We start from the raw sequence: 20,845 nt of genomic DNA on the forward strand, positions 1-20,845 counted from the left end.
AAGAGCTGAGGGATAGTACCCAGGCCCAGAGTTCAAGCCCTATGGCCAACAAAAAAAAGAAAAAAGAAAAAAAAAGAAGACAGCAGGACAGGTCTTGCCCAAGGCCAGTGTGCTATCTTATGTCCTTCTACTTCACTTTAACAACTAAATGGAGTACAGACAGCAAGAGTCTGAGAGGCTAGGATGTATGCACTGCCCTTGTTTCTCACCTGGTGCCCTTTTCCTTTCATTGGCTGGATTAAAGACCACCTCACCCCAGAGTATGTGGTCATCCATTGGACTTCCTCTGTCTGGGAAGCTGTTGCCGAAGATGGGTTCAAACTGGACGTGAAAGTAAACTTTGGGAAATGTGGCCCTTAGGCTCTATGATGGTCTTCATGTATATCAGATGTGGGTATGGAATGAGAGGATGAAGGAAGAGCTTTATGATCTTTCAAAAGATCTATGGTGTTTGTCTCCCTGGCTGGTCAGAACTCCCTGCAGAGATCTTCATCCTATGAGGTACTCCACTGCCATGATGGCCAGGGGTCTATCTTCCTGGAACAATTACCTCTGTAAATAAGAACGTCTCTTATTCTATTCTCAACTCCTTTAACCACCCACCCTCCCCAGACAACTGTATCTGCCTATCCAGAAACAATCATTCACAGGACAGATATATTCTCCGCAGGAGTGGGGAAGAGGAGTCTATAGGGCAGGAGGTGGTGGTCATCATTTAGGTGAGCAGTCAGGCATGGGAGGGGTCACCAACCACAAAGAACACCTTGAAAGAGTAATTAAGATCTGAGGGGCTGGGAGGGTGGCTTAGTGATGGAGTGCTCACCTAGCATGCATAGAAGCCCTGGGTTTGATTTCTCAGTGTGCTGTGGCTCAAATGCTAGAGTGATATCCTTGAGCAGAAGCAGCTCAGGGATAGTACCTGGGTCCTGAATTCAAGCCCCAGGATGATCTGAGGAGTATCAAGAAACCATTTGTGAGTCAGACTGGGTGTTTCTATGTAGCCTAGGCTGGCCTTGAACTCACAGCTAAGATTGATATGTGTGTGTGTCCCTAACAAGATACGCTAGTACTCATCCTGGTTCAACAGTCACACACCAGATGCTGGGGTGGATGCTGAGAAGTCCAGAAAGATCGCTTTAGTCTGAAGCTTGCCTACAAGCTCATAAGCTGACAGTCCTACAGGGAAATAAAGCACAAATGAACAAAGTGGGAATCCTAAGCAAAAGAGGGAAGGATTCCGTATGCTGACAGTGGGATTAGGGCAGATGTCTTGAAGGTGAGGTGCTGAGCTGGGCTTTGATGAACGGGGGGGTGGGGGTGGGAATGGGTGCCCCAAAATGAGAGCGAGGGATGACATCTGGGGTTGGTAACAGAGAGAGAGGGATCTGTCTGGGGACACCATGGGGGTCCTGATGTAGGCAAGAAGGAGGCTGGCAGTTCCTGGGCTTAGCCAAGGGGGTGTTCACCGGAGCCAATTCATTCTTAGAGCAGAGAGGAAGGACGTGGGTTTTGGGGGGGACAGGATCAGCACTTAGGGTGACTGGGAGGCGGAGGCCTGGGAGCAGGAGAGGCTGCACCCCGTAGGGAAACTCTAGTCTCTAGAGTCCCATCATCGTGGAAAGCGCGGCTGGAACAGCAGGTGCGCGGGGGTCTGCGCAGGTGGTCAGGTCAGCAGGACAAGGCCCCGGGTGTGTGTGTGTGTGTGCAAGGAGTCGGGGGACTCCACTTAATTCCCTCCAGATCACCACGCCCTGGCGGCTCCAAGGGTGCGTGTGCGTGGTGTGTGTTTGCACAGGGGTGCGTGTGCACGTGTGTGCATGCTTCCTTTCAGAGGATGCGGCTGTGACGCGGGTGACACCGGGTCGGGTGTATAAACGGCGTCCCCCCCTCCTCAACCCCCTGCATCCCCGCCACCGCCCTCCTCTTCCGGATCTCCCGCCTCTGAGGCCCTGGAGGCGGACAGAGAGGTGCAGGGTCCTGGGTTGGGGGGCGGGAGGGAGGCGGTGGCGGGGACGACCCCTGTCTCGCCTTGAGCCCGCGGTTCTCCGTCCGGTCCTTCTCAGCCTCCGGGGCAGTCAGTCTCGTCGTCTGCCGCAGGTTTCCCTCCGCCGGGGGCGCGCGCACACGGGCGCGGGGCTGCGGCGCGCGGGCTCGCGAGCCCGGGCCAAGCGAGCTCCCAGCTCTTCTTCCCTCCATTCCTCCTGATTCCCCTCTGCCGCCGCGCGCGCGCGCGCGCGCGCCGGAGAACCGCGCATGCGCGGGCGTCCCGCGAGCCCGGGCCTGGCGAGCTCCGCGCTCCTCCCCCGCCCCCCTCCCCACGCCGCCGCCGCGCGCGCTGGAGAGCCGCGCATGCGCGGGCGTCCCGCGAGCCCGCTGAGGCGAGCCGAGGCGCGGCGGCGGCGGCGGCGGCGGCGGCGGCGCGGGGAAACCCCCGCAAGGAACGCAGCGGCCAGAGACAAGTGGCGAACCATCGTGCAACGTCGCCAAGGGGGGAAAAATAAAAAAAAAAAAAAAAAAAAGGATTCCGACGACAAGCACAGAAACCCCCGAAGGTCGCCGGCGTCCTCTCCGGAGAGAGCCGTGCGGGGCGCGGACGCGGCCGTGGCGTCCCGGGCGGCCTGCGGGGGATGCGCCGCCCGCGGCCCCGCGCCGCCTGACCGGCCTCGCCGCGCCTCGCGGGCCGCCGCCGCCGCCGCCGGGCCCGCGGCCGGCTCCGCCGCGCTGTCTCCCGGCCTCCGCGCCCGCGGGGCCGCGCCCGGCCCGGCCATGTGGACCCGCACCGAGGAGGAGAAGTACGGCGTAGGTCGGTGCGGGGCCTGGTCGGGGCTCGGGGTGGGCGGGGGCGCCCTCGGGGTGTGTGTGTGTGTGTGTGTGCTCCATGGAGGCTCCGCCTCGTTCGGGGCTGCTGCGGTGGTGTCTCCGGTCTCCTGCCCGCAGGCGGAGCGCGGGGCGGGTGCGGGGCGGCGGGGCGCGGGCGGGTGGGCGGCGGGTCCCTCGGGGCTGGGCAGGCGGTAGGGGGCGCTGGTGGCCGCGGCCTCGGCAGGTGCGGGGCCCCGCGGGCGCGGGAGAAGGGAGAAGATGGGGGGGGGGGGAAAGAAGGGTAAGGTTCCCCCCCCCCCCCCATCTCCCTGGTAGTTGCTGGAGAGATTTTTCTGGTGCGGGTGGTGATGCGTTGCTGGGGAAGGGGGGGCGGGGGAGGGGGAGAGACAGTTGATCCAAAAAAATAAATAACTATATATATAGCGAAACCTTGAGCATTTGCAATTTCTAGCATCGATTAGATTAAAGAAAAGGAAAAAAAAAAAAAGAGAAGTTCCTGCATCTGAGTTGATGGAGCTCCCGAGGTTAAGCTGTTTGATCTGTCTCCCGGAATCTTACCAGAAAAACAACCACCACCACCAACCCAAACACCCAAAACCAAACCGTTGACATCATTTCTTTTTTTTTTTTTTTACCCCACCATCCCCCCCCTCCCCCCAGTTCAAAATTTTTGCAGACATCGGGGCGCAGATGGTTGGATCCGTTTTGATTTTTGTTTCACCTTCCGTATTTGAAACACACCTTAGGATGGGAAGCATTGCTGCACGGGGTTGTCAGGGCTTGGAGTGTCTGGTAGACGTGGTTGTGTTTTTGTTTTGTTTTCAAGAAACAGAAACAAAACAACCTTGTTTTCGTGTGAGAGCCTTATCCCTCTTGGAATCTTCTCTTGGGGGTGAATGGAAACTCCAGAAGCTAGATCATTCTTTTAATCCTGTTTTTCTCTAAATTTAAAGGGAGTGTTTTACCATATTAGTATTTCGTGGCAATTACATGATAGATTTTTGGCTCGACTGCGTTATTGATAATTACCTATCATCATGTTCAATTAAGAAACATTTAAAATGTTGAGTCTATAGGTTTTCTCTTTTTCCTTTCCAAGCTTGTAATGGAAAATTTTAGGTAGAGAATCTGTCTAAACATAGATTTTGTTGCCATTTTTGCTACAGTTGAGTCAAGATTTAGTTCACAGTTCATTATGATAGAACTTTTTTTTTTTTTTACTGCAGTGTTAACAATTGTTTTGGAAGTTATGCAGATTATTGGGTAAAATTGAATTTATTGAAATTCAAGGACATGCAGAGAGGTCTTCTATGCTAGGAGAAAAACCTTGTTTTGCAAGGTACCTTTTTGAAATTAAAATTAGCCACACTGAGATGGCAAGTGAAAAATGAAGAGTCTTAAGAGTCTCTGAAAAGGAGTTTGGAAATGATGTCAACAGCTCAGATTCACCTCTAGGGACATTATTATCCTCCCCCTCTTTTTTTTTTTTTTTTTAAAGAGCATTCCTTGAATACCAAATTAATAATATCAAATGATTAGTCCATGGGTTATGTTCTCCATGACTTGCTGTCAGAACTGCTGAACTAGAATTACAAGTGATGGATGGGAAAGTGGTCAGCTGTCCAGTGGTGTACCTAATTCACTTCTTTCCTTGAGGCTGGGGAGCAACTCCTGTAGGTAGTGATTAGAGTTCAGAGGGATGGCTTCTCTTTACAGGTGCTGTGGGCAAATTACTTAGCATCGTTTTCTTAATGTGTAAATTGGGGATGATGCTTTCCTATCTTGCACAGTTGTAAAAATCAAGGGAGAGCACAGCAAGTACTTCATAAATGTGAATTTCTTCTTTCCCTCACAGTACTGAGAGTATTAAGAACAAACTAGGTGTGTTAATTCTGAGATGGAGGTGATGTGAGGCAATAGATGTAGGTATACGTGAGTCCCAAAGCACTAGGATTTGGTGTGTGATTCATTAGGGCTGGATGGAAGTATTCCTAGGGCTGTGTGCTTAGCTTCAGAACAATTTCCTGTTGGAGGGGCACAGGATAGGACTTAGATAAAGCTTGTTAAGCGAGTCAGTTATTCTGAATTCTGAGAGTTACTCTTTTTTTTTTTTTTTTTTTTAAAGAATTTATTGTTAGTATAGAGGTGATGTATAGAGGGGTTACATTTGCATGTGTCGGGTAATGAGTACATTTCCTTTCATACTGTCTCATCTGTTCCCTCATTGATAATTACTCTTACTGCAGTTGTGTGTTTTTCTGTTAAGGCAATTCACAGCTGTCATTGACTGTTCCTTCCTCAGTTATAGTTTAAAAGTTTTTGTGTAAATTGTTTGAATCTCAGGACACATATTTTTCTTTTTCTTTTTTTTTCCCCCCATAGGCAATTGAGCACTATTGCCGTAGGCTTTTTCATAAAATTCAGATCAATCTATAAAGTTGCTTCTAGATTGTACTTAGATTGAGAAAAAAAAAAATCAGTTAAGAATGGTAGGTATTTAGTTGTTTAATTGCTGTGAGGGCTAGCTTGAAAATTTAACTGTTATCATCGTTCCTGTGAGAAAATGTTTTGAGATCAGTTTTGATTTTTATGACTAATTTGGAGCACAGATTTTTTTTTGTGTGTGTGTGAAGCTTTTTTTTTTTTTTAATTAGCATATATTAGTCGTACAAGGGGTGGAACACACATTTCTTTTTGAGCTTGCTAACCTGAAATTCCACGGGGGGGGGGGGGGGGGGGGGGGGGGGGGGGCGGGGGAGGGGGGGAGGGGAGATTAGGTGCATACTTTCCAGCAATTTGAAGAAATGTGCGGAGGACCTTCTTTTTGTTCTGATGTTGGTAAGGGAAGGAGTCCCTGTTGTAGCATTGCAAGGCGTTTCCACTGAAGCTATTTCACTGTACTTGGTTTTTGACGTGATAATATCTTGCTGTCTTTTATTTTATTTTTTTGGTTTGAGTTCAGGACTTGAACTCCCTGATACTTGTTTTTGCTCATTGTCTGGCACTCTACCACTTGAACCATGCCTCCAGGCTGTACTTTTGTCGGTTGTGGGGCTTGAACTCTGGGCTTGGGTGTGTTGTCTCTGAGCTCTTTTTGCTCAAGGCTAGAGCTCTACTACTTTGAGCCACAGTGCCACTCCCTGTTTTTGAGTGTTTCATTGGAGATAAGAGCCTCACAGGGAATTTTCTGCCTGGGCTGACTTCAAACCTTGATTCTCAGATCTCAGCTTTCTCAAAATCATTTGGTTTATTCATTTTAGGTGATACTGAGCTTCCCTCCCTTTCATTGTAATATTCTGTAAAATTGACTTTAGGAGGTAGGGAGAGCCATTGAATTTTTTTTTTTTTTCCCTGAGGATCAGTGATGGGCTAATATGTTGGAGTCCCTCACTTCTGTTACCTTCTATAGAGCCCTAATGTTATATTTGTATTCTACAGATGAAAAAAATGGACCTCAGAGGTTGCTAGTTCTTTCTTGTCATTTAAGAATTGTCTATTCCTCTTAATGTTTTCTCTTGGCAGTGGGCTATGTTTTGTGTTACACTGTACTGTTCTCTTTCTGTGAGGAGCAGTAGTTGACTGAGCCCATTAGTCCAGGTTTTTGCTCTTCATGCCTCTTTCTCTGTTAAACAATTTCTACTTCGCATTCTGTTGCCATGATTGCTTGGAAAGTTCTGCATCCTATTTTTTTTTTAACCTTTCCAAGAAGCTTCCTGCTCTGATGAGAAAAATAGTTATTTTTATGAAACTCCTGTTTTCCTTTACACTGATTGTTCCAAAACTACCTTAGAAACTGAAAACCAAAACAATAACTCTTAACATCAATAGCAGTAACTAGCCACAACAAATACAAAACCATTAAATTCCTAGAATAGATAAGCAGCAAAAATTTGTGTGTATATGCTTTACTTTGACTTCTTCAATGTGGAAACTGCTTCAGAAAACCCATCTTGATTTTTCCACTGCTGCCATGATGCAGATATTTTAATGCTTCAGTACAGTTATTATTATTCATCATTAAGGTTTGCTCTCAGAGCCTTGTACCTGTTATGCAAGCACTGTACTACACCCCCAACCTTTATTGTTTCAGTTAGTTTTCAGATTGTTTTTTTTTTTTTTTTTTTTTTGGGGTCCGGTCGTGGGGCCTGAACTCTGGGCCTGGGCGCTGTCCCTCAGCTTTTCAGCTCAAGACTAGCGCTCTACCACTTGAGCCACAGCACCACTACTAGCTTTTTTCTTTTTGCTTATGTGGTGCTGAGGAATCGAACCCAGGGTCTCAGGCATGCAAAGCAAGCACTCTACCACTGAGCCACCTTCCCAGCCCCCAGATTGGGTTTTGCTTGAAGCCTATTTTAGACTGAAGTCCTCCTTCATATGCCTCCCTTATCTCTGGGACCATAGCACATAACCACCATGCCCAGTTTGTTTGTTGAGATTGGGTCTTGCATACTTTTTGCCCAGGCTGATCTTGAGCTTTGATCCTCTCAATTTCCACCTCCCAATTTACTGGGATTACAGGCATGAACCACTATGCTCCTCCAGTTTCTCTTCCTCTTTTTCTTCTTTTTGCTGGTACTAGAGTTTGAACTCAGGACCTTGTGTTCCCACTCAGCTTGCTTGCTCATGGCTGATGTTTTGCTTCTTCCAGCCTGGCCTGACTCCTTTGCTGATCTAACTGGAGATAGAGTACCCAGTTTTTTCTCAGGCTTGCTTTGAACCTTTACCCTACTCCTGAGTAGCTAGAATTATGAACCACTTTGTGTGTGTGTGTGTGTGTGTGTGTGGGGTGTGTGTGTGTGTGTGTGTGTGTGTGTGTGTGTGTGGTCAGTTATGGGGCTTAAACTCAAGGCCTGCGTGCTGTCCCTGTGTGTTTTTGCTAAGGCTAGTGCTGTACTACTTTGAGCCACAGCACCACTTCTGGTTTTCTGGTGGTTTGTTGGAGATCAGAGTCTCATGAACTTTCCTGCCCAGGCAGACTTTGAACTGTGATCTTCAGATCTCAGCCTCCTGAGTAGGTAGGATGACAGGCGTGAACCACCAGCACCAGTTACCGCTATTTCTCCATATATATATATATATATATATATATATATATATATTTTTTTTTTTTTTTTTTTGTCGTGGGGCTTGAACTCTGGGCTTGGGTGCTGTCTCTGTGCTCTTCAGCTCAAGGTGAGCGCTCTACTACTATTTCTTAAAATTCTTATTTTTATTGTTCCTTTTCTTTTCTCAAATTAGTAGACCAGGAAAAATTTTCCTGTTTTCTCTTCAGAATACCTTACATTTTAGTTTTATGTTATATTTATTTTTTCCAATTTAAATAGTAAGATATAGTTTATTTCTTTACTTCCACTCATTTTCCTTTTGTTTGGTTTTCCTCTGACAGTGTATAAACATAAAAAAAAAATAAAGCCTAAGTCTTGTAAAAATCTTGCAATGTTGAAGAGTCTAAAGGTGAGGAAAAGATAGATTCATAGAACCAGATCTGAAAGAACTAGTGTTCAAAAATTTGAATAAATCCTTTGTAAACACACTATAACTCACTGTTAGAGGGTGAGCAATTCTCTTTGAGGTAAAGACATTCACTTGTGGTTGAGAAGAGATGATAGGCCCAGGACTTTATTTTGTTCTAAAAACCAAGAATGTACTAGATCTTTTATGATCGTGGGTCTCGTGTTTATAGGGATTGAGCATATTCAGAATTCTACTTGAACATTACACCAGAAGTAGAGGGAATGATCTAAGGTACTAACCTAGTAAGTGCCTAGTTGAAACTTGAATCCAGGGAATAATGATTCTAAGACATAGATTTTTTATTTACTTATTTATTTATTGTCAGTCGTGGGGCTTGAACTCTGGGCCTGGGTGCTGTCCCTCAGCTCTTCAGCTCAAGGCTAGCACTCTACCACTTGAGCCACAGCTCCACTTCTGGCTTTTTCTGCTTATGTGGTGCTGAGGAATCGAACCCAGGGGCTTCATGCATGCAAGGCAAGCATTTTACCACTGAGCCATCTTCCCAAGACATAGTTTGTTATATGATGCTATGTTGCCTCTAAATGGTATTTGTCAGTATTGTATGTCTGGCTTGAAAGTTGATGCCTACTATCTAGGTTTTTGGTTTAAACCAGATAGACATATTTAAGGAATTTTATTTCCATATTGGACATTTACTAAGATGGCTGGATATTTCTCCTTCTAAATGTTATGATTTACATGGGTAATGAGTATAGATGGGCTGGGAAGGTGGCTCAGTGGTAGAGCGCTTGCCTTGCATGCATGAGACCCTGGGTTTGATTCCTCAGCACCACATAAGCAAAAAGAAAAAAGCCGGAAGTGGCACTGTGGCTCTATTGGTAGAACGCTAGCCCTGAGCTGAAGAGCTGAGGGGCAATGCCCAGGCCCAGAGTTCAGGTTCCACGACCAGACCCAAAAAAAAAAGAAAAGAAAAGTAATTGTCAACACTCCCCCTCCCGCAGATGTGGTCTGTATATGTTACTCAGGCTGGTCTTGAACTCAGGCTGGTCTTGAACTCAGGCTGGGCTCAAGCAATAATCCCATCCTAGCCTCTTGAGTACCTGGGAATACAAGTATATGTCAGCTACCATGTCTAGTTTCACATGTTAATTGAAAATTTAACTGGTAGCAATATTCATGGGCCTGGCAAGGTTGGCACAATCCTGTAATGGCAGTTGTATGGGAAATGTAGGTAGCAGGAGGATCATGGTCTGAGGATGGCTAGGGCAAAAACCATGAGATCCTATCTGGAAAAACTCATTCTAAAAGGCCTGAGGGGGCTGGGAAGATAGCTCAGTGGTAGAGAGCATTTGCCTAGCCAAGTATAAAGACCTGAGTTCAAATCCCAGTACTGCCAAAAAAAGACAAAACAACACAGCAAGTCTTCATTATTCATGAGTTTATTACATGTATTTTTGACTAAGTGAAATCACACAATTAAAAAAAAAGCAAATTTCAAAGGTGAAAATTTCAGAATCTCATGCATACATTTCCCAGAGCAGTTGATAAGGCGGAGTTCTCAGTCAGTTCCATTTGTTATTGGTCTTTAAATCATTATGTGATCTGTCTAGTGTTTTTCCTGCCCTTAATTTTTAAAAGTATGCCTCCTCCAAAGCAGGTTAAATGTGAATGTGTTTAATTTAATAATAAAGTGAAAAAAATGTAGGTTTATTGCAAGGCATCTGGCTTGTCTTTAGCAGAATTTGGATAGCATTATGGGAAAAATGAATTAAGTACTTGAGCTATATGTGTCCTTAGTATTTGCTGCCCTCCCTCCTTCCTCCTTCCCTCCCTCCCTCCCTCTCTCCCTCCCTTCCATCCCTCCTCCCTCCCTCCCTCCCTCCCTTCCTTCCTTCCTACCTTCCTTCCTTCCCCTGTCAGGGCCTTGGTGCTATCCCTGAGCTTTCCTTTGCAGTTTTGTAGTCTCTTTGGAACCACGTATTTGTGAACCATATACTTGGACTTTAGGTTGAGCGATCACTTTGCCTTTCAGTGTAAGAATATGTTTTAGAGTCATTACAACAAGTTATAAACGTTGTACCATTTCCTTTTGAGCTTTTTAGACACATTCAAAAGGGTATGGTCTGATGCATGGTGGTTTGAAAAGGATGGTCATTGAAACTGAAAGTACCTTTATATTCCTAACCTTTTGTTACCTTGGTGCCAAATTTAATTTTTACAGTGCTGGTGATCAAACCTTAAGTGTGCTAGACCATCACTTTATCACATCCCAGCCCTGAATTTTAATTTCTCATAGTTTGCATTTTGAATCTTTCTATTGAATTTTTGTGTCTTAATACTTGATTATAAGAATGATCAGAAATTATTCCCCATATATGAGCACCAGTGAGTATGTTGTTTTAGGGTTTAATTTCCAAATTATGCTTTTTTTTATGAATAAACATGTTTATGATTATGATTATGCTCTCAAGTCTCTTACATACCCCCTCTTGACAACTTTTGTATGTAGAAGTAAAATTTTGTAAACATTTTGCATATACAGGAGGATCTGGAAGCTTTTTTAATTTTTAAAATTCATAAAATGCATCACCATATTATTTTACCTGTGGCCCCAATACTTGCATTTGGTTTGTTAATGTCACACATTAGGACACTTTGGTAAAAATAATGACTATGTTGGGAAATGTCATTCAGAAGCTTCCTGCTTTTCTGTTTATCTACAGTGGGATAAATTCTCAACCTCTTGATTCCATCTGTGTCTCTCTTTCCCTTCAAAAACAATCAGGAGTTCTCACTGATGAGTGAGAACCAACACTGAAAGAAAAATTAAAGCCTGATAAGCACAGAAGTTTAAAGATTTAGTTGTATACTTCCAACAGATGTGAATTTGACCTTTTCCCATATATATATCTAGGCATAGTAACTCTCACTACTTTTTGAAGTAGCCCACTGGCTTGTTAGATAAATGAATTAGAACATTATTTTTATTAGTGAATACAATTAATGTCTTCTTGTACATTGTTATAAATTAATTATGTTCTTTGTTTACATATAAATAGCTTGGATCATAGCCCTTTTCTAATTTATGAAATTTCAGCGTTCTAAGGGCTCTTAGAGATAATGTGGTTTAATACTCCAGAGTTATGACTAGTTGGACTAGCTAGCTTTCATTAAGTCTTTACTCTGTGTCTAGCTTTAGTGTTATGATTCAAATTTGAGTTTTCAGCCTCATCTGCTGACTTCCTATTTTTGAGCAGTTGGTTGTATGAGATGGCTTTTGGCAAGTTGTCCTTCAGGAGTGTGAATGTTAGCCTACAAGCCTCCTCCCTGTTGGCTTAACATGCTCTTTCCCTAGGCAATACTAGGCCCATGCATTAAAGGCAGCAAATGATCAGCTCCTTCCCCCTTTCCCTGAGAGAGCACCCCATTGGGATGGCTATGACCATATAAGGCAATGGGATCCCCCAAATCCCGGAGGTTATAACAGGTCACCTGAGCTGATAGCCTGCACTTCTGACTTCCTCTCACCTTGTGAGAAGGGGTCTTGCAGGTCCCCTTTCTGCCAATAAACCTTTCCTTTGCTCTTCCTACCTGGATGTTTGAGTGGTTTTCTGGCTGAGTCTAATTTACTCTTAACAGTGAGAATGCTTGTTTTCTGTATTTTTGTCAGCATTGGACATTACATATTTCCTCCACAAATTTGCATATTCAAGAATTGCATGGAAGCGGCACTGTGGCTCAAGTGGTAGAGTACTCACCTTGAGCTGAAGAACTCAGGGACAGTGCCCAGGCCGATAGTTCAAGCCCCATGACCGACCACTGAGAAAAATACATCCTGAAGCATTACAAAAGAAAAGGGGCTCAATTGATTCCACATCTTCTGCCTCAGTCATTTTTCTGAACTTTCTTATGTGTTGGCATTACTAATATAAATAAGTGATCTGATGTTAATACAGTGATACTTATTTTTTCCTCACTGAAGTCCATAGGGAAATAATTCTTTCTTTCTTTTTTTTTCCTGTTGTTCGTGGGGCCTGAACTCTGGGCCTGGGCTCTGTCCCTCAGCTCTTCAGCTCAAGGCTAGTGCTCTACCATTTGAGCCACACCACCACTTCCGACTTTTTCTGCTTATATGGTGCTGAGGAATCAAACACAGGGCCTCAAGCATAGGGAAATAATTTTTTTTTTTTGGTCAGTCGTGAACCTTGAACTCTGGGCCTGAGTGCTGTCCCTGCTCTACCACCTGAGCTATCGCGCCACTTCCGGTTTTCTGGTGGTTTATTGGAAATAAGAGTTTCATGGACTTTCCTGCCTGGGCTGGCTTTGAACCACGATCCTCAGATCTCCACGATCCTCAGATCTCAGCCTCCTGAATAGCTGGGATTACAGGCATGAGCCACCGGCGCCCGGCTCCAATAGGGAAATAATTCTAATTAGTAATTCCCTTGTTTTCTCATCTGGCTGTGATGCTCCTAGGGAATTGTGGGTGTGGGGGGCAGATATGTAGGACTCTGACTCACTACCACTGACTTGAAGTGGTAGTTTTGTTTTTCTATGTACATTTCTTTTTCTCTGTAACTACTTGGAATATCATCCTTTTCCAATTTATCAGCCACCCATTGCTGTGTGCTTTTTTTCTCTAGCCTATATTTTCAAGTTAGACCTGAATTGAACTTGGTCAATTACTTAACTGAGTAATCAAATGGAAAACTAAAGTGGCTCTTTTCCCTTCCGTTTGTATTTTTCCCCTTTCCTTTCTTCCCACTTCTCTCCCTCTTTATGTTTTCTTTCAATTCATTTCCTTTGTAATAGACTTAATAGTGATACTTTTACTCATGGTCAAGGTGGGACCCTATAGACCATGCCTATCTTTACCCTGTAGAAGTGCCAGATAAAAATTTGGTGTGTGCACCAAGGCAGTTGTCCTTCTTTTTAAATTTTTTAAATTTTTATTAGTTTATTATTATAGAGGTGATGCAGTTATAGAGGGATTACAACTACATGAGTCAATCAGTTGCCCTTCCTGAGTTGAGTACATGTAGGTGTGACAGCTGGAAGGGCTTATAACTTTCTGTTATAAGGAAAGTCAAAGGAGGAGAGGTTTTGTTTTGCTTTTTGGTATATGAATGGGAAAAGGCATGTAGGGTTTCTCGGAGCATTATTAAATGGGTGGGTTAATTAGCTGGGTGTCTGTAGGTGGCACTAGTGGCTCATGCCTGTCATCCTAGCTACTCAGGAGGCTGAGATCTTAGGATCATGGTTCAATGCCAGCCCTGATAGGAAAGTCCATGAGACTCTTTTTTTTTTTTTTTTTTGGTCGGTCGTGGGGCTTGAACTCTGGGCCTGGGCGCTGTCCCTCAGCTCTTCAGCTCAAGGCGAGCGCTCTACCACTTGAACTACAGCACTACTTCCGGTTTTCTGGTGGTTTATTGGAGATCGGAGTCTCACAGTCTTTCCTGCCCGAGCTGGCTTTGAACCGTGATCCTCAGATCAGCCTCCTGAGTAGCTAGGATTACAGGCATGAGCCACCAGCGCCCAGCGTTCCATGAGACTCTTATCTCCAATGAACCACCAGAAAACCAGAAGTGGTACTGTGGCTCATGTGGTAGAGTGCTCACCTTGAGCTGAAGAGCTGAGGGACAGCATCCAGGCCCAGAATTCAGGACCCATGATTGACAAGAAAATAAAACAACAATAAAAACAAATGGAAGGAACCTTTTTTTTTTTTTTTTTTTTAAGGCCAGTACTGGGTTTGAACTCAAGACATCAAATGTATTAGGCAGGCATTCTCAGAAGAAACTTTTGGAAAAGAAGAAAGTTCAATATTTAAACAAATTGAAATAGTAGGTGTTGTATATGATGGTAGGTAATTATATCATAGTTGTCCCACAAAACACTCATTTACTTATTTATTATTTTTCTAGTAACAACCCTGAAAACCTCCTGCTGTGGTCTTTTGAATACTAGAACTATAGGTGTGCACCTGGCAACAGTCATTTTTGTTTATTTGTTTTTCAGAAACTCAGTTGGGTATTGATAGCTCGTGTCTGTATTCCTAGATATTCAGGAAGCCGAAATCTGAGGATCATGGTTCAAAGCCAACATGGGCAGAAAAGTCTCTGAAACTTATTTCCAATTAACCACCAAAAAGCTGGAAATGGACCTATGGCTTAAGTGGTAGAGTGCTGCCATTGAACAAAAAAAGCTAAGGGACCTTGTGCAGACCTTGAGTACAAACCCCAGGACCTGCATAAAACAGCAGCAAGAGAAGAACAGAGACCGTATCACATTTCTGTATTTATATAGAGTAGTGATTTGTTTTAATTGGTTACTTTACACCTTACTCTTTCTTATTTAATTTTTTAATACAATTCATCCCATTCTGGGAATTGAACCCAGTACCTCTTGCTTGCTAGTGAAGTGCTCTACCCCTTAGCTATAACTTTAGTTATATTTTTTGGTTTTGTGTGGTTGTGTGTATCTATATATAGATACAGATATAGATATATTTCCACATATATATATATATATAGAGAGAGAGAGTGCATGCGTGTGCATTTGTAGTTTGTGCATTTTATGTGCTTAGTTCAGTGATGTCAAGTGAATTCAAAATGTTTATAACTGTTACTTTTATTTCTAGAATTTTCATCCTAGTGGTGAATAGGGAGCATTGCACTTTACTCATTAAACAATAACTGCCCATTTCTCCTTTCCTCTCTCTCTCTCTAGCCCCTAGTAATTGCATGCTATTCTATTTTGAAATTTTTTTTTGGTCAGTCATGAGGCTTGAACTCTGGGCTTGGGCGCTGTCCCTCAGCTCTTCAGCTCGAAATGAGCGCTCTACCACTTGAGCCACAGCGCCACTTCCGGTTTTCTCGTAGTTTATTGGAGATAGGAGTCTCACGGTCTTTCCTGTCTGGGCTGGCTTTGAACCGCCATCCTCAGATGTCAGCTTCCTGAGTAGCTAGGATTACAGGCGTGAGCTACCAGCGCCCTGCCTCTACTTTGAATTTGATTTTTCTATATACTTCACATAAGCAGATTCAAAGTTTGTCCTTTTTCGAGTAGTTATTTCATTTAACATGAGATTTTTCAAGTTTCATCTACATGTAGTAGAATATCAGAATTTCATTCCTTTTGTGATTAAATAATAATCTGTTGTATGTGTATAAGTAATATTAATTTATCCATTCATCTGTGATGCACACTTGGGTTGTTTCCATCTTTGAGCCACTGTGAATAAAGCTGCCGTGATCATTGGTATGCACAGGTGAATTCCAATTTTCACTTCCCTTGGGAATATACTTAGGATCAGAGTTACTGAAGTCGTATGGTAATTCCATGTTTAACTTTTTTTTTTCATTTTATTTTATTTTATTTTTTGTGTGAACATACTGTACAGAGGGGTTACAATTACACGGGTAGGATAATGCTTACATTTCTTATCAAGCATTGCAGCCTCCTCCTTTGTTTACCCTTCACATCCCTTCCCAGCCTCCCCCCCTACCCCCCATGTTTAACTTTTTGAAAAAATCTTCTGTTTTCCATGACAGATGCATCATTTTACTTTTCCATCAGCTGTATATGAGAGTTCCCTTTCTCTCTCTCTCTCTCTCTGTTTTTGGCTGGTCCTAGGCTCTGTCCCTGAGCCTTTCTGTGCTCAAGGCTAATGCTCTATCACATGAACCACAGCACTACTTCCGGCATTTTCTGTTTATGTGGTACGAAGGAATTGAACCCAGGGCTTCATGCATGTTTGGCAGGCACTCTACCACTGAGCCCCATTCCCAGCCCCCCTTTTTCTCTTTATCCTAATCTATGCTTAATTTCTTCTACTATTTTGCTAACAAGTATTTTAGTGTGAAATCATCATTATTGTCATTATAATTTTGAGTTTTATTTCACTAATTAGTGATATAGATAATATTTTATATGCTTATTTGCCAGTAGTATATTTGTTCTTTTTTTCTTTTCTTTTTCTTTCTTTTGGCCAGTCCTGAGGCTTGAACTCAGGGCCTGGGCACTGTCCCTGAGCTTCTTTTCTTCTTTTGTTCAAGGCTAGTCTTTACCGCTTGAGCCACAGCTCCACTTCTGGCTTTTTCTTTTCTTTTTTTTTTTTTGGGGTCCGGTCGTGGGGCCTGAACTCTGGGCCTGGGTGCTGTCCCTCAGCTCTTCAGCTCAAGGCTAGCACTCTACCTCTTGAGCCACAGCACCACTTCCGGCTTTTTTCTTATGTGGTGCTGAGGAATTGAACCCAGGGCCTCGAGCATGCAAGGCAAGTGCTCTACCACTGAGCCACCTTCCCAGCCCCTTCTGGCTTTTTCTTATTTTTTTATTTTTTATCAGTCGTGGGGCTTGAACTCTGGGCCTGGGCGCTGTCCCTCAGCTCTTCAGCTCAAGGCGAGCGCTCTACCACTTGAGCTACAGCGCCACTTCCTGTTTTCTGGTGGTTTATTGGAGATAGGAGTCTCACGGTTTCTCCTGCCCGGGCTGGCTTTGAACCGAGATCCTCAGATCTCAGCCTCCTGAGTAGCTAGGATTACAGGCGTGAGCCACCAGCGCCCTGCACTTCTGGCTTTTTCTGTTTGTGTGATATCCTAGGCAAGCATTTTTCTACTAAGCCACATTCCCAGCCTGCTCTTTTTTTCTTTAAATTTTGTTTTGATGTCAGTGCTTGAACTTATGGTGTGTTGTCACTTAGCTTTTTCATTTCAGGTTGGTTCTCTACCACTTGAGGTATGCTTCACTTTAGTGTATCTTACTTGGGCAAATGTTTGTTCATATCCTTAGCCCATTTTTCAATTTCTTCATTTTTTTGTTGATTTATAGGAGTACTTAATCTTTCCTGGATATTAATCTCCTATCAGGTAATTTAAATTTTTTTCCAGGGCTGGGAAGGTGGCTCAGTGGTAAAGTGCTTGCCTTGCATCCTTGAGCCTCTGGGTTCGATTCCTCAGCACCCATAAGCAAAAAAAAACAAAAGCCGGAAGTGGCGCTGTGGCTCAAGTGGTAGAGCGCTAGCCTTGAGCCGAAGAGCTGAGGGACAGCACCCGGGCTCAGAGTTCAGGCCCCCACGACCAGACCCAAATAAAATAAAATAAAAAAAACTTTTTTCCAGTCCATTGGTTATCTTTTTAGTTTCTTGGAAGAGTCTAGATGTGTAATAATTATATGTTTCGATGACGTCCAATCTTCTGTTTTTTCTTTTGTTGTCTACTTGCCATGTCATGGTCTTGAAGTTTCACGGGCTTTCTTTGGCTGGCTTTGAACTGTGAGGCTCAGATCTCAACCTTCTGGTTTAGTGTTAGAGTGCTTGCCTAGCATGCATAAAGCCCTGGGTTTAATTCTTCAGCACCACATAAACAGAAAAAGCCAGAAGTGGTGTTGTGACTCAAGTGGTCGAGTGCTATCCTTGAACAAAAAGAAGCTCAGGGACAGTGTCCAGGCCCTGAGTTCAAGCCCCAGAATTTGCAAAACAAACAAAAAAGTATTTTTTGCTTTCGTATGTATTTTATGATTGATTTTCTATTTTTGTGAAAAATGACATTGAAATTTTTATAAGGATTGCATTAACTCTAGCTTGCGTTCAGTAGTATTGCCATGTTTTTCATTATGAATTCTGGGAAGTTCATGCCTGTAGTCCCAGCTACCAGGGAGGCAGCCAGAGATCAGGAGGATTGCAGTTTGAGCCCAACCTGGACAAAAAGTTAGTTGAGGCCTCATCTCAAACTATAAGTTGAACATGATGATGTATGCTATTGTCCCAGTTATGAGGAAGGCATAGTCAGCAAGATCCTGGTCTGAGGAAAACACAAGACCTTGTCTTAAAAATAACTAAAACAAGGGCTAGTGCCCAGGCCCAGAGTTCATGCCCCACAACTGATGAAAAACAAAACAAAACAAAAGAAAACAAAAAAAACAAAAACAATCATTGCTAGGAAATGTGTCTCAGTTGATAGAACATTTGCCTAGTAAGTCTGAGGCCCTGAGGTTACATTCCAGTTCCATTAAAACAAAAGAACACCAAACTGCTTTCACTTTACACCATATGTTTTTTGTGTACTGAATTTTGTTTTAAGAGTTTGTGAAGAATGTGTACTTGCTTTTTGGATGGTTTGTGTATGTATGCTCAGTCACTTTGGTCTATAGTATTGTTATTGTCCAATGTTTCTCTCTTGATTTTCTGTCAGGATGGAATATCCATTATTGGTAATGGTGCATTGAGGTCCTGTACTGTTATTGTATTACCATGTTTCTTCCTTTAGATCATTGATATTTTCCCTAAGTATCAAGATGCTTTGATGTTGGATACAAGCATTTGCTATGTTACAATCTTGATGAATTCACCCCTTTTTCAGTATGTATTTTTGTCTTCTGTGAGTTTTGACTAAAGTCTGTTTTGTCTGATGTAAATTTAACTATCCCTGCTCTCTTTCCATTTCCATTTCAACGGAATAGCTTTACCCATCTGTTCACTATGTTCATATACCAAGTTACATGTATCTTTCAAATCTAAACTGAGTCTCTCCTAGGCAGCATGTAGTTGGCCTTTGACTCTTTTTTTTTTTTGTGTATTTAATGCAGTTTTTTTTCCCTATGTTGATATTTATTCAAAACATCTTTTTTTTTTTTTTTTGACAGTCATGGAACTTGAACTCTGGGCCTGGGCGCTGTCTCTCAGCTCTTCAGCTCAAGGCTAGTGCTCTACCACTTGAGCCATAGTGCCACTCTGGCTTTTTATGTTTACGTGGTGCTGAGGAATCGAACCCAGGGCCTCATGCATGCAAGGCAAGCACTCTACCACTGAGCCACCTTCCCAACCCTATTCAAAACATCTTATAGCTGAATGTCAGTGGCTTATGCTTATAATTTTTGCGATTTAAGAGATGAAAATCTGAGGATTGTGGTTCAAAGCCAGGCAGGGCAGGAAATCCAGTTAAGTACCAGAAAGCCAGAAGTGGAGCTGTGGTTCAAGTGGGTAGCGTGATAGCCTTGAGCAGAAAAAGCTAAGGGACAGCACCCAGACCCTGAGTTCAACTCCCAGGACTGGCACAAAAACAAAACAAAAAAACCCACAAACAAGAATAAAACAACCAAAACCAGACTAGCTAATCTGGTGACTGTTTCATGTTGATCATTTCACTTCCTTCCTCTGTAAGAAAGGTTTCTCTTTTGCTGCATGCATTTGGAAGATAAATGATGTTAGTGATGTGCAGCTATTCTTCCTATACTCTTCAGTTTGTCTTGTCATATTCTGCATTGCATTTAGGTACTATAATTTCTTGTCTGGATATTCTTTAGCTCATGTAAAGATACTTTTGTGTTCAGAATAGTTGTTCAACTAGGTTTTTTTTTTTTTTTTTTTTCCAGTCGGTTGTGGGGCTTGAACTCTGGGCCTGGGCGCTGTCCTTGAGCTCTTCAGCTCAAGGCCAGTGCTCTACCACTTTGAGCCACAGTGCACTTCTGGTTTTGGGGAGGTTTATTGGAGATAAGAGTCTCATGGGCTTTCCTGCCCAGGCTGGCTTTGAACTACGATCCTTACAGCTCAGACTACTGAGTAGCTAGGATTACAGGCATGAGCCATGGGGCGCCCAGCTTTGACTTGATGGTTTTGACGAGGTGAACCCTGGAAACTCCTGTGCCACATCTTTCTGACATACTCCTCCTAACTGTAGTTTTGTTTAGATGCTTTTTGGAATTTAAGTTTGTAAACTTCATAGCCCAGCTATATGTTGGAGCAGGAGTATGGTTATAATATTCTCAACCTAACAAATCTATTAATTCATTATGAATTTCCATCATGAATTCTGGAAGACTTCTTTCTAATGTTAGTAGATTGTAAGATCTGAAGAGGTTTTCTCTATAAAGGACTTTGAAGCCCTGGTTTTTTGAATGTTTTACCCAGGAATTTAATACCTGACTTTTAGTCTTTTTTAGATTGATGTTTGGTTTTCATGGCCTTGAAGAACTTACCTACATGTTTCTTACAAATGGTCTCAGTGTTCATCAAATTCTGAGGCAAGTTTCTGTGCCAGAAGTATGAGGTTAGGTTATTAAGGGAAAAAGGCAAGTGATTTAGAGGCTTTATGCATTTTCCTTCACAAGTAAAGATTAAATTTCCATTTTGGCATCTCGCATTTTGAATGTTGATTTTTTTTTTATAGTCAGTTACAGTAAGGGACTTTTTAAATCACAATAGAAAATTACAGTTGTTTTTTCTGCTTTAAATAAAATATCACTTTATTTTTATTACTTGTTTTCAGCTTATCTGTTGTGCCTCATGAGCCCGGATTGTATTACTTCTTCAGGTTTATGATTTAACATCCATAATCTTAAACTGTCAAATTTCAGATCTCAGTGTATGATTGCTACTGTTTCTGGGTCATAGATTTTGCCTTTTTTTTTTTTTTTGGTTGGTCGTGGGGCTTGAACTCTGGGCCTGGGCGCTGTCCCTCAGCTCTTCAGCTTAAGGCTAGCACTGTACCACGTGAGCCACAGCACTACTTCTGGTTTTCTGAGTGGTTTATTGGAGATAAGAGCCCCATGGACT

The 20,845-nt window shown here is 43.2% G+C and overlaps 1 protein-coding gene across 1 annotated transcript in view; it reads left to right on the top strand.

The window, feature by feature from the left end:
• Positions 1 to 2,763: 2,763 nt before the first annotated feature.
• The window catches only part of Dock3 (dedicator of cytokinesis 3), a 186,155-nt gene continuing 168,073 nt past the window's right edge, over positions 2,764 to 20,845 (top strand). The window contains exon 1 of the mRNA XM_042665982.1: positions 2,764 to 2,803. Within this exon, the coding sequence (XP_042521916.1) occupies positions 2,767 to 2,803 (37 nt within the window). The 5' untranslated portion in view covers positions 2,764 to 2,766. The remainder of the gene's footprint in view (positions 2,804 to 20,845) is intronic.

This window comes from Dipodomys spectabilis, unplaced genomic scaffold, assembly GCF_019054845.1.
Source record: "Dipodomys spectabilis isolate Male_0828 unplaced genomic scaffold, ASM1905484v1 ptg000360l, whole genome shotgun sequence".
Taxonomy (NCBI): Eukaryota; Metazoa; Chordata; class Mammalia; order Rodentia; family Heteromyidae; genus Dipodomys; species Dipodomys spectabilis.